General features: G+C 46.6%; 1 protein-coding gene across 2 annotated transcripts; it reads left to right on the forward strand.

Moving 5' to 3' along the window:
* The first annotated feature begins 364 nt into the window (after positions 1-364).
* NOC4L (nucleolar complex associated 4 homolog) lies at positions 365-12,241 on the forward strand. Of its 2 annotated transcripts, XM_087754317.1 has the most exons (15): positions 366-1,950; positions 2,082-2,211; positions 2,347-2,453; positions 2,754-2,861; positions 3,416-3,565; positions 4,174-4,273; positions 4,574-4,608; positions 4,712-4,762; positions 5,304-5,415; positions 6,055-6,115; positions 6,646-6,756; positions 8,075-8,238; positions 9,002-9,084; positions 10,015-10,128; positions 10,444-12,240. In XM_087754317.1, exons 1-15 carry the CDS (start codon positions 1,723-1,725, stop codon positions 10,558-10,560), a joined length of 1,671 nt encoding a protein of 556 aa, XP_087610443.1. In that variant the 5' UTR covers positions 366-1,722; the 3' UTR covers positions 10,561-12,240. The 2 variants fall into 2 exon arrangements, with proteins under 2 accessions (XP_087610444.1, XP_087610443.1); XM_087754318.1 differs by lacking the exon at positions 4,712-4,762 and having other exon boundaries at positions 365-1,950; positions 10,444-12,241.
* The last annotated feature ends 537 nt before the right edge of the window (positions 12,242-12,778 follow it).

Raw genomic sequence — 12,778 nt, forward strand, 5'->3', positions numbered from 1 at the left:
TTTTTGTAAGTCTTTTAAAATGTTTGTTAGTAGTTTTGTGTACAGTTTACTGAATCACCCAACCTGTGCGCTCATTCTCATATTTCACTTTAAGATAATGGATATTTTAGGCATGAACTGAGTAAATACTGTGTTGATAGTAGATGTGTATTCAAGTGTAGCCCATTTTTTTTTTTTAAATGAATTGTTTGGGGGATACAGCTAAACAAATGATCCATAGCTGTTTCTTATGGGACTTCTGTCAAGGAAACTCTCCAACTGATAAAATTTAATCTCTCAGTTTCATTCTGCTCTTGCAACATGTTTAAATGTTCAGTACTTTCTACTCAGCTTTCAGCTCGGGGGGTGGGGGGCTGGGGGAAGGGGAGAATAGTGAAATTAAATTTAAGACTTAATTCTTCAACTGTGTAAAGAATAAGATCTAACTTTTGTACTATTCTTTTACTAAAGCTAATGATGAATGTATCTTCAGGTGGGTATTTTGGATGTGAACAGAGCGTGGCCTCTTCCTCCAAATCAGTTTGCCTTATTGTTACGGGGAAAAAAAAAAACAAGCAAAAAGCTGCATAGAACTGTGGGGGTTTTCTTTACTTTTCTTGCATAAAATGAAAGACAGACTCTGTTTGCAAACAGCACTGAGCGAGGAATCAAAAAGCTCTTGGTGGCTTGAATGGATTTATTTTACTTTGGCCATAAAACTGCGCGACATGTAAAACTCAGACAAAATTATAACATTCCTTTTCTGCGACGGTTTTAAGATTATTTTTTCCATTCTGTGATCTTTTTACTCTTTTAGGAGGGGAGCCCATTTAAAGGCAAGGAAAGCGTATCTTTTGTTCTTACCTCTGTATGTACACACCTATTGGTACCTAGCAGTCCAAATGGCTTAAACAAGAAAGAATACCCAGGCAGCTCCTCTGTTTTAAGTAGGATAGGCACAGCCCGTTCTGGTAAGGTCACGAATGTAAACACTGGGTCAGGCAGTGTTCCTGATTTTTTTTTTTTTTTTGTAGTTTTATACCTCTTTTCCCCTGCATCCTCTTTTTCTTGGACCCTCAGGTCTGCAAATATGGGGGCATTGTTTGGTTTTTTTAAGCTGTTTGTGCATGCAGCAGTATTCCCCTGACCCCACTGAACCACTGGTTTGTGCCATGACCTAAACTTCATCACTAGCCGCGAAGCTGGTAGTGGTGGCAGCAGAGTAGTTCAAAATGCAGAGCAAAATGCAGTGGTAACGGATAACTGACACTGATAGTGTTGCTCATCCAGAAATGTTGCTTAGTTAGCCCCAGTTTTACTTTTAAATGTTTAGCTCTTATTATGTGCATGAAAGTCCGGGGGGGGGGAACACTCCAGCGGTGGAACTGCATCATTGTGCTGGTCTGATGTGGTGTCTGAAGAGGTGGTTGTTTCTTGTTTAGGTCAGTCAATGAAGATAAAAATCACCTTTTTTTTTTTTTTTTTTTTTCTTTTCCCTTCTTTTTTTCCTTTTGATGTGTCTTTCTCCCAGGCGTGTGTTAGGAAGTCAACCTGTAAATAACTTATGAACATAAGCATTTGTACTTGATCCAGTAGGATTGTAAGGAATAGTGATGTATCCTACCTGAAGGTGTAATAAAGTGTACATTTTTATAACGCCGCCTTGCCCTGGCTTCTGTAACGCGGGGCCGGCCGCGCTCGCCGCCCCGCGGAAGGGGGGACCCGGGCAGTTTTTCTTCAAAGATGCGGTTTTCGGGGCTGCAGCGGGCCCGGGCTGCGGGCTGCGGGCTGCGGGCTGCGGGCCCCCGGCCCCGCCTGCGGGCGGAGCGGCCGCCGGCTCCTCCTCCTGCCCCGGCTCCCCCTTCCGCCGGCAGCATGGCGCGGGCCGCCGCGCTGGCCGCCTGCCTGGAGGCCGTGCTGGGGAGCCGCAGCAACGCCAACCGCGTCTTCGAGATCCTGGAGCTGCTGGCGGTGCGGGCCGGGCCGGGGGGCGGGAGCGGGGCCGAGGGCGGGCGGCCTGCGGGGCGGCGCGGGGGGCTGAGGGCGCGGGGCCGCGGCGGGCCGCGCCGCCTCCCTCTCCTCAGGGCCGCGCTCTCCCCTAGGGCCGGGAGGAGGAGGAGGAGGAGGAGGTCCTCTGCGCCGGCAGGGCCTGCAGCCGGCTCTTCGGGGCGCTGCTGGAGCGGAGGGAGCTGTTCGTGGGGCAGCTGCCCGCCGAGGATTCCTCCCTGGCCGGTGAGTGGGGAGCTGGGGGGGGGGGGGGGCTCCTGCGGCGGCGCCCCGGGGGAGGCAGGGCCCCGAGCCTGGGTCGCGCCTCCCTGGGGCTCGGCCGGGCCGCTCTGAGCTTTCGAGACGTGTTTCACCCTTCAGATAGCTACAGCGCTGAGGACAAATACAAGATATGGATGAGGCACCGCTACAACGACTGCGTGGGTTGCTTGGCCGAGCTGATGGGACACGACGCCTTCCAGGTCAAGGTAGGTCCTGGGCCTGCTGCCGAGACGCGAGTTCACGTGGGGTCCCTCGCGACACAGAAGCAATTATCACTGTAATATTTCAGTGTGGGAGGGCAGGCGGTGCTGCGAGACAGTGCTGGTGCTCTGGCTCACCTCAGCTCACCAGCCTGCCAGGAGCAGGGGCGCAGCTTTCTCCGTGAAGAACATCTTAGTTCATTCTTCCACCCTTAGAAGTTGCCTCCTTTGGGTCTGACCCCTGGTGTCCTTGTTGAGGTGGGGTTTTTCCTAGTTTTTGTTTGTTTCTTTGTTTGTTTTTTAAAGGAATTATCACTCTGCACCCTCATGAAGTTTGTTGAGTTGGAGGCGCAATATCCATTGATCAAAGTGGAGTGGAAGGGGAGTTTAACTTTTCCTCGTGAACTTCTTAAGGTAAACTGCAGAACTGAAAAGTTCTTCCTATCACTTACCCGATGGCGCACACGACCTCATGTGCTCACCTTCTCCAGGACTAAAATTTCAGGCTAGGAGGTTTTCAGTGTGAAGGGAGGGTGGTGGTCCAGAGGGAGCACCGAGACCTGGAGCTTCTGTCCCTGGTGAGGTGACACCTGCAGGCGTGGGAGCAGCTGCCCTGGTGCAGGTTCGAGCTGGATTCCTGAGTGTTTATGAGGTACCAGTTCTGGGGCGGTTTTTTGGAGTCCCTGGCCTCAGTTGTAAGGACTGGGAGATGAGAGGGAAGGTACTGCCCCTGGTTCAGCCACCGTGTCATTTCTAAATGACATTGTCCTTGACAGAAGGGGTCCATCCTGGAAGTCAGGAGGGCTTGTCAAAATGGCTTGTGAACGTTGCTCCGGGGCAAGCGGCACACAGCCGTGCTAGCTGCCTTTCAGAAGGACAGGAGGGTGCCCTCAGCCATCACAGCTCGCTGTCTGCTCCAGTACTGTATGAGAATGACTCGTTGCTTTCCTTTACAAACCCTTTGTTAGGTAGTTGTTGATGGCTTGCTTCCCTTAAATGAGGACGCTTCACTCCTGATCTCTCGCTTTCAAGAATATATGGAGTATGATGACATTCGGTACTTTGTCATAAAGGCGGTCACTGAGAGTATTGGACGAGTCATGCAGAAGACAAAAGAGGTAACAAATTGTTACTGTTGAGGTGGGTCTGGATAAACTGCTCTGAAACGTGTATCCTGTGCGTGAAGCAGGGAGGGACAAGGGACTAGTGGTATGTGGAAAGACTTTGGGAGCAAGAGAAATGAGTGTGGTCACTTGAAGGCTTTTTTTTTCTTGATCACACTGTATGCCGGTTATGTTAAGACTGTCTTCAGTCTGAAATTGGAAGTAGTTCAAGACACACATACTGTTGGTCTTGCAAAACCTGGTCTGGGCTCTAGGTTCTGGTTTACCCAAATCTCTGCAGCTCAGGTGGCACGCACAGAACTTTTAATTCTCTTCTCTCTCTGGTGCAGAAGAAGAGTCTGTTTCCTTTAATTGGATCCACCACTTTTGTTAAACCAGAATTAGTTCAGAGATAGGTTTTTTGTTAAGCAAACGAGTAGTACTCCAGGATGAGGCAGCCATAGAGAATATACCAGTATGTAGTTTAGACATCAGCGTTTTTCCTTTCCTTTTTCTTTCCTAAATATATTCAGTGCTTGGGGAAATGGGGCAATATTGAAGTCCAGCATCTTACCATCTGTTCTGGAACTTGCTTCATGTTTGATTATATGCTTTTTTCTCAGAGGCCGCTGCCATTTTACCAGCAGAACGTATTTTCCCTCATTTCGCCCATTAACATGCCAAACAAAGAATGCGACATGGTCAAATTTATGGTGAAGCAAGGTTAGTAAGCTCCGCATGATGAACTGTATGAAAAGGAAAATCAGGTTTAAGATTTCTGTTGTGTAAAGACTCTTTTATTGTTTGCTAATGAAAAATGTCTGCTTCTGTGACCGCAGTAATTCTAAACAGTATTACAAAATCCACATTCCTCAGTCTGCAGTGGGGTCTGTCATGGCCTTGTGTCAAGACAAGGACTTCAGCCCAAATTTTTAGGGTATCAAGGGACTAAGTAAAAAAGGGCCATCTTAATTTTTTAAACATCTGTTTCAAGTTCAACATCTGATTTCCCTTTCTTCTTAGATAACTGGGAGGAATTGAAAGTGTCGAAGCTGCAGGTAACTGTTCGTTTGGTGCTGCAGAGTTGAAATTTTATCTGCTTAAAATAGAGCTTTATCTGCACCAGTGTGTTTAACTCACTGCTTGCAATTCTGTTTTAAGGCACACAAGCAGGCGTTTGAAAAAATGTGGCTCAGTTTTTTGAAGCACAAGGTGAGTGCTACTTCTGCTGCTGATCTGCGTTGCTTTGCGGTTGCTAATCGTTAGAGGCTGTGGCTGTCCTTGCATGCAGCTCCTGGTAGGACCCCACTGTGCTTTCAGTGTCAGATGAGAACAGCCCAGTCACCATTTCTGCTGCATTGTTCTCCTGCCAAGAAACATGAGCTCCTGTACGGTCTGCTGCTTCTCCTTACTCTTTTTTTTCCCTGCCTTAAACAAGTCTGCCTGTAAGGAATGATCTGCAGCATAACAACCCTGTCCACAAGTTGAAGGTTCCCAGGCCTTTTTGCTGGTGACTTTCCCATCTGAGCTGTGATGACACTTTTAGCTGTGAGCACCTGCTTCTTTGAATGAACGTAATTGTCAGGTGTCACTTGTAAACTCTCCTGTTTGGGAACTGTTGCCACAAGCCATTCTGTATTGTTCTGGCACGTTCCCTTTTGCTTGTGTGTGGCTTTTTTGAGCCATGGGTTGCTGTTGCTTTCCGAGTTCTCCTTGCAATGACTGTTTCACTGTATTGTTTTGTCCTTCACAGCTCCCCACTGGCCTTTACAAAAAAGTTCTTGTCATTCTGCATGACTCCATCCTGCCTTACATGAATGAGCCCACTCTCATGATAGACTTCTTGACAGTGGCCTATGGCATAGGTGAGTGAAAACCGGCTTTTTGTCCTTTGTGAGGCTCTGCAGGATGGTACGTATGGACTTGGAAGGGCTGCTAGATGGGACACCATGGCCTGGGTGATGAAATAGATGTACTTTTGGCTGGGATGAAGCTAAGGGACTAGTGTGAACTCCGTTGTCCCTGAAAGCGAGATGTTTTTACCTGTGTTTGTCAGTGTTGTTGCTCCTTGTATGTAAGGAAGATCGTATTTAAGGCTTTGGGAAGAGTAGAGTACTGGAGTGATTGCCTTTAAATGTAGAGCTCAGCCAGCGATGCCGATACCTGGCCTGCATCCGGACGCAGGATGTGGAGATTTGTACAGAAATGTTCTTTCTGAGGAGACCTTTGTCTCCCCAGTGGGGCTTTCTTGGGGGATTAGAGCAGCATGTTTGTGTCTCAGTCCTTCAGAGCCTGTTCTTCTAAACTACAGCTTAATCTTTGTAAGTAACTTACAAGCCTCTGGATGGTTTTAGATGAAATTGTGTTACCTTACAGCCATCGTGCTGGCTCTGGTTTCAGGTACTCTTAGTTTTGTGTTCCTTGTGCGAAGGTTTTGTAACAGAAACAAGTTGAAGCTGATATTCATTTTCTTATCGTGTTGATACCTGCCTGCATTCTTACAGGTGGAGCAATCAGTCTTCTAGCCTTAAATGGATTATTTATTCTGATTCATCAGCATAATCTGTAAGTGAAAGAGCATCTTGTTTAACAGAACATGGGGTTTTGCATTTATATCTTTATAGAAAGGAACTGAAATGGATTCTATACATCTTCAGGCTTTAAAATTCCCCCATGAGAAAGCCAAACTCTGCACAAGAGGCTCAGCTGTTTGGATGCTGAGCTCTTTTGGTCGTCTGACCTTTTTTTCAGCTGAGCCTTAAATATCTTCTCCAGACTGTGGTTGCTCAGCACTTGAAAATCAATTTCCATTGATCTGATTACATAGTGAAGCAGTAGTCTTTGGTATGCCTCTCACTGGATCCCGTACCATTTGCAGTCAATGGGCATAGCTTCACATCCTGAAAATGGCTGGGCACCGCAAGAGCCATAAATTCACCTTACAGTTTGTTTTCAAGTGGTGGCTGTGGAGAGAAGCCTAAGAAAGCTAAACAGAGCCCAGCAGTGGCCTATAATGCAAGCACAGAAACGTTTAGGCACACTGTAGTCCCATTGTACATCACTAACGGATGTTGTCTTTTTCCTTTTTTTAACAGGGAATACCCTGACTTTTACAAAAAGCTGTACAGCCTTTTAGACCCTTCTATATATCACGTGAAGTACCGAGCCCGCTTTTTCCACTTGGTTGATCTGTTTTTGTCTTCGTCGTAAGTAGCATCTTTATTATGTATGTTCACATATTTTCCTCCTGCTTTTCTGTTGGCCCGAAACTGTTCTTGAACAGTCCCCCACATGTCTGGATATAATGAATTCAGTGTGCCTACTGGATTAGATTCATTTTACTGAGAAAACTGAATCCAAGAGTGTTATTGTAGTGTTGTATAATTTTTCTTGTGCTATTTTTGAAGATTTGCCACACAGCCATCTAGCTTCAGAAAGTAAAAATGCAGTTAGTTATCTGAGTTTAATCTGCAAGTGATTATGGATGCATTTTGATCTGTATTCCACTTTGGCTGAAAGTGATGATTTTTCTGTCTGTCTTTGTGAATATGGAAAAGTGACATTTGCGGGCTTTTTATAGATCATAAAGCTGTTGATAAGTTGATGACCTTTTGCAGACACGTAACATTGAAATATAAAGTGTTTGACAGTCTGTCTTGATGCTATCAATTCATTGTATGCAGGGAAGAAACTAGATAAGCAGCTGGTCATATAGTTGCCGTCATATGTTATAAAATAAACGAAGAGTAACGCTTTACAGTTCAGCACTAGGCACTTAATATCAAACCCCTTGTATTCATAGCGTGCTTTGGAGAGAGTAACAAGATCTGACAGATGGTGTCCTGTGGGGTGGCTTTGCTGAGCCTTGCAGGTGTAGCAAGCCCTAGGGCTGAAGGCTGAGTGGCTGAAAATTGTCATCTTTCATCCCGGCTCTTCCGACCTGAAGAAAGTGCCTAGATGAGCTGATTGCTGTTAGAAATTTGCATTTTTACCATAAAAAAAGAACTGTCCTGCACATTTACATTACAGCAGCTTTATGTTCCCATTAACAGCTGCACTGCTTGCTTTAGTCCTGGAAGTATTATGTAAATTTAGGACCATGGGCCCTGTATTAATTAAACCCACAAAACGGCATTAGAAGAATATAATTAAGGTTGCCTGGCCAAGCACTCGGAAGTTTATAAAATGACTGAATAAAGACTGCCATGTGAATGACCGTGTGCAAGAGCTGTGCTTGGCTACGGCGAGTGCCTGGAGTGGTGCCATGCATCTGGATTGAATCAGAGTGATTTGAGATTATTCATGCATTGAATGGGAATGGCCCCAGATTTGTTCCAGAGAGTGCACAAGCCCCTCTATTACTGCTTGAAACCAGGATTCTTATAGCTTCTCTTTACTCCGTAGCCCAAAAAATCTGAAGAGCCCCACTCATCTTTAACCTCACATGCTGTTTGGATTGGTGAGTCTGCTGGCTCACTCGCTAGGGCTTTGACGTGCTGGTTTCTTCTCTCTCCTTTCCAACAGTCACTTGCCGGCGTACCTGGTGGCAGCGTTCATAAAGCGCCTCTCCCGGCTGGCCCTCACCGCTCCTCCCGAGGCTCTGCTCATGGTCATTCCCTTCATCTGTAATCTCTTTCGGAGGCACCCGGCGTGCAAAGTGCTAGTACACAGACCTAATGGGCCAGAAGGTAAGAGGGGAGGTGGGCAGGGGAGTTTTGCGTTATGCCTGTAGATATCATAAAGAGCAGGATTCCTGTGGAGGAGGAGGGGAGATCCCAGCCCCAGCTTTGAGGTTTAGAAGGATCCCTCTGTCCCTTGAGTTTGTGGAAAGCCAGCAGGCTGCTCCTGCAAGTTCTCTGACTGTGAAGACCCATCTGCATTGCTCCTCTCTGACCTTAGGCCTCACAGTTGGCTCCCTTGCCTCTGTGATTCCCTGGGAGAAGGCTGCTTTGAGCCTGGCACACTGACCCAGGCTGCTTACAAATGCTAAAGGGCCGGGAGGCACGGAGCTTGTCTTGGTCACCTCAAGAAATGAGAAGAAAATGGATGCAGAAACCAGAGACCTCTTTGATTTCAGTCTGTAGGGATTTTGTGTAGGTGGTCCCACGGGGGCCTCTGCAGTCTCCCGAGTTTTTACTTCATCTCCCTGTGGTTTAACTGATCAGTGTTGGACATCAGTAGCGACCGCTCCAAGTTGTCTGAGATGCCCTTTGCATCAGACTATTCCAGTTCTTTGTGCCCTACTTCCTGTGCTCTTCGAAAGTAATATGATTCTGTAGTGCTGCAAACAGCAACTCTTGGGTTGTGCTGGGATGTGTCAGGTTGTTCCTGGGCCCTCAATGTCTTGGGAGGGAGCAACTCTGGCTGCAGCACTGCTCTGGGTTTCTGTGTTCCCTTTGGGGTCATGTACATCACGCAGAAGGTATTAGCTCAGTATCTCTGTTTCCTTAGATATGTCAGAAGATCCATATATTATGGAGGAGGAGGACCCGTCTGAAAGCAGGGCTTTGGAGAGCTCTCTCTGGGAGATTCAGGTATGTCAGCTAAAAAGGAACATCTGCATCTGGTGTGGGCTTCTTTCACCCTTGCTGCTTCCTTGACACATGTTGGCAGTGGGCAGTCCCACTTACAAGAACCTGCTGACGTACGTCTTGCAAATGAGATGAGTTTCTGGCTGATGATTTATTCTGCATCCTTTTTTGTCCTAGCATAAGAGGCAAAGGATTCCACACACTGGAGAAATTCATGCTAATTACTAGGTGACTTGTGAGCGCACATCTGACTGTGCGGCTGAAAAGTGTGCAGTTAACAGCTGAAAGACTAAATAGCTGCAAACGTTTGAGGCTTTTTATTTGCTTCAGAGGGGAGAGAGGAACTTGCTGAGCACTGATGGAAATTAATTGGATACAGCTAGGTCATCCTGCAGAAATGGGTTTAAAAATGCTAGGGGAGATTGTAACGTTCACCTTTCACCTGGATCGTTTGTAGGATTGTGTATGAAGGTTGAAATTGGTTAAATTACTCCTGATGGTTCGAAAACCTTAATGCCAGGGTTATCGCTTTCCATTTAAATGCTACAAGGGTTTTGTGTAAGGGGCTGAAGCAGCAAGAAGAATGCTGTGCAGGAGCAGGAAGGCCAGAGAGTGGGGGCTGGGATGAAGCCTCAGGGCTATGGGAGACAGCAAAATTGGGTTATGCATTGTAGGTATGGCCTGTGGAGGAGACCGTCTGTCCTGAGCTGGATGTGAACCGGGTGAGAGCGGCCTTTGGCGTCTTTGAAAGATGGCTGAAATCAGGATTTCTTGAAGCTCTGTAGTAGCACAGTACAGCAAACTTGCCTCTGCCAGAATTTGATGTTCACTGAAGATCTGACCAACAAAGGGGCAGCTGCCTGGGTGGGAATCCATATGGGTGTCTGTTACCCTGTACTTATTAGACCATCTCCTATTTGTCTTGCTTTGCAGGCTCTACAAAACCATTATCACCCAGATGTGGCCAAGGCAGCTGCTATCCTGAACCAGTCGCTGTCTGAAATAGAGGATGACATATCAGGGCTCCTGGAGCTCTCAGCTTATGAGGTAGCGTTGCTCTGCCTTTTTGAATGATTGGAACCAGAGGAAAGGAGACTGGTTCCTGGACGGAATAGCTGTGTCCTGTTCATCAGCCTTGCTGGTGGGGAGGGAGCTAGACTGGCTTCTGGTTACCCAGAGCCAGGGAGAATGGGAAAATGTCTGTTAAATGATGGACCATGAGGCAGCAGTGGTGACAGGGATGGCTTTTATATAAAAAGTTTATTGCTGGATCTTTTAAGAGGTTAGAGTGAGCAGTGGTGTCAGCCAGGGTGAAGAGCTTGTACTGAGTTTTGCCAATGTCTTCTATTTTTTTCTTTGTAGCTTTTTGATAAAGAAGTAAAGAAAAAGGCTGTTGATGTGCCCCTGGAGTTTGAGCAAGTACGAGGTTTGTTTGGGAAGAAAAATGATATTTTTGCAGAGCACTTCACTTTAGATTGACATGATCTCTTGTAAACACACCTGCACAGCTGACTGATCTTAGGGACGCGCACAAGGCTCACGTGTTGTGCTCGGCAATTCTGCCTTTGAAGTATCTCCATGTGATGAGAGCTGGACTGCTTGAGAAGGGTGCAGCCTTCTTCAGTGACCTTTGCCGCTACCCATGGATGGACTTTCCTTTGTTGCTTCTTGTTTCTCACGCTTGCACGTTGCCGCCTGGTACTTGGGAGGGATTTTCCATCAGTGCAAATTTTTCTGGACTTGTTCATTGCTGGGATTCCATCCCTTTTCTCCAAAGCTGCTGGTGCTGGCTGTGGTCAGTGACTGCATCCACAAACCATCTGGCTGCCATTTGATGGGACTGAGGGGAAGCGTGGTCTCTGACTACTACTCTTATTTTTCAGATGTGTTACTTTCATACTAGAGCTGATAACCTGTTTGTAGCAAGTGACTTCAATACATAGCTGTAAACACCTGATGATATTCTAATTATATTTTTATATACACTTTTGAGCTCACGTCTTCAGAGGGATGTTCAGCTTCGATGTGCTAGTCTTAAGCCTCACGTTTGAGGCATTGAAAGCTCAGGTTTGTCAAAACCAACTCACAGATGATGCTCAGTAATTCCATCTATGAAGTGTTGCTGATGTTCCTTCGTGTACATCCATCTCATGCTGTAAGGTTGCTTGATTCAAAATGCTCATGAGCATTGGAAATGAGCATAATCCTGGTGACTGCTGTAGCTCGGGAGGCCAGCTGATGTGCAGTGGGAGGGATGTCTAATCCCTGATTTTTGCTTCAGAACGATAAACAGCTTAACGTAGCTTTGCTTGCAGCCTGCAAGCATTGTAGGAGCTCTGGCCACTGGGTATCCAGGTGCTAATCAAGTTTTAACTAGTCCAGTGATACTGGGTGGTTTTGTTAGTTTGGTTTTTTCATATAGTTCCAAAAGTCATGCAGACTTTAGATCAACCCTTATTAAGGACAGATAAACTCACGAACTTCTTTTTCGTAATCATTTTCAACAACTTGTTGTCTCACTAGACTTTAACTCTGCTTGCATATTTTGAAATCATGTTTTGTGGAGGAGAAAAACACAGTCAAAGTGGAGGCCAAGAAATGTGATTTCTGGCAGACAAGTCTGTTTAAGCCAAGGGAAACTGCAGCTCTGTTGGAGACACAGTGTTATGTTTTCTTCATGCTTTGCAAACAATGGACATGTCCTCAGAGTATAGAGCTCTATCTCTTCCTTCCCCCCCCCACCCCCAAGATGCTTTTGAATTCAGGTGGGGTGTTTTTCATGATTCAATTTTTTTTTCTTAAAAAAAAAAAAATTAAAAAAAAAATCGTCTCACTCTCTGTTGTTCTCTGGTGAAAAAGCAATCCTGTCTCCTCCCTGGCCAGCCTGCCTTTCTTTTTTCTTTGGCTTCTGGTGTCTGTGGTAGGAAGGCAGAGTGGCTGAGATGATAACTTACAACTTGAGAGACCTCCGTTCAGGTTCACCCAAGCCTTGTATTTCAGCTCTAAAACGTGTTTCCCTATATCATATGTACGTTGTCTGTATGTGTTGGGTAAACGTTTTGAAGTGCTCTGATGCTATAGTAATGAGGACCACGTAGCTGCCTTTGAAAGAAGTATGTAAGTATCATCTTTCAGGTGAAATGAATGAATATATATATTGAATACCTTTCTCTGCATCTTTTTGTTGTCCTCAGGTTGGCCCAGTTATAGCCGTCTGAAATTACTGATGGGCAATGTCATTCATATCTTTTGTAATATTGACACTCCAGGAGTGTTAGATTCTTTTTTTAATGCACAAGCGTTAAACCATTTGGGCATGGGGCATGTCCAGGTCTCGCGGTGTTGGAAACGAGGGAGTTGGTTGGGTTCTTCTGTCTGGAGGGAGGGTAAGCAGAGCCGTTCTGTCAGCAGGGCGCCTGCCGGGCTGCGTGAGCTGCGCGCCTCTGCGCCTCCCTCTGCCGCCCGGCGTCCCCGGCACCGAACGAGGGTAGCCTGCGCGCGGGGCAGCCGGAGCCGGGGGGAGCGGAGGAAAGCGGCAGCTTCTGCCTTCGGATACGGCCGGCTGCTGCCTCGTGGGCAGAGCCTTGTGTCTCTGGGACCCGATGACCACAGACTGAACTATTATCAATACACTTGGAAAAGGGACGCTACTGGAAGCGGGTTTTGCTTTTTCCCAGGAGGAAGACTGCAAAGGCCC

The sequence above is a fragment of the Nipponia nippon genome, unplaced genomic scaffold (assembly GCF_047370975.1).
Source record: "Nipponia nippon isolate SJK-2023a ecotype South Korea unplaced genomic scaffold, ASM4737097v1 scaffold_18, whole genome shotgun sequence".
Lineage (NCBI taxonomy): Eukaryota > Metazoa > Chordata > Aves > Pelecaniformes > Threskiornithidae > Nipponia > Nipponia nippon.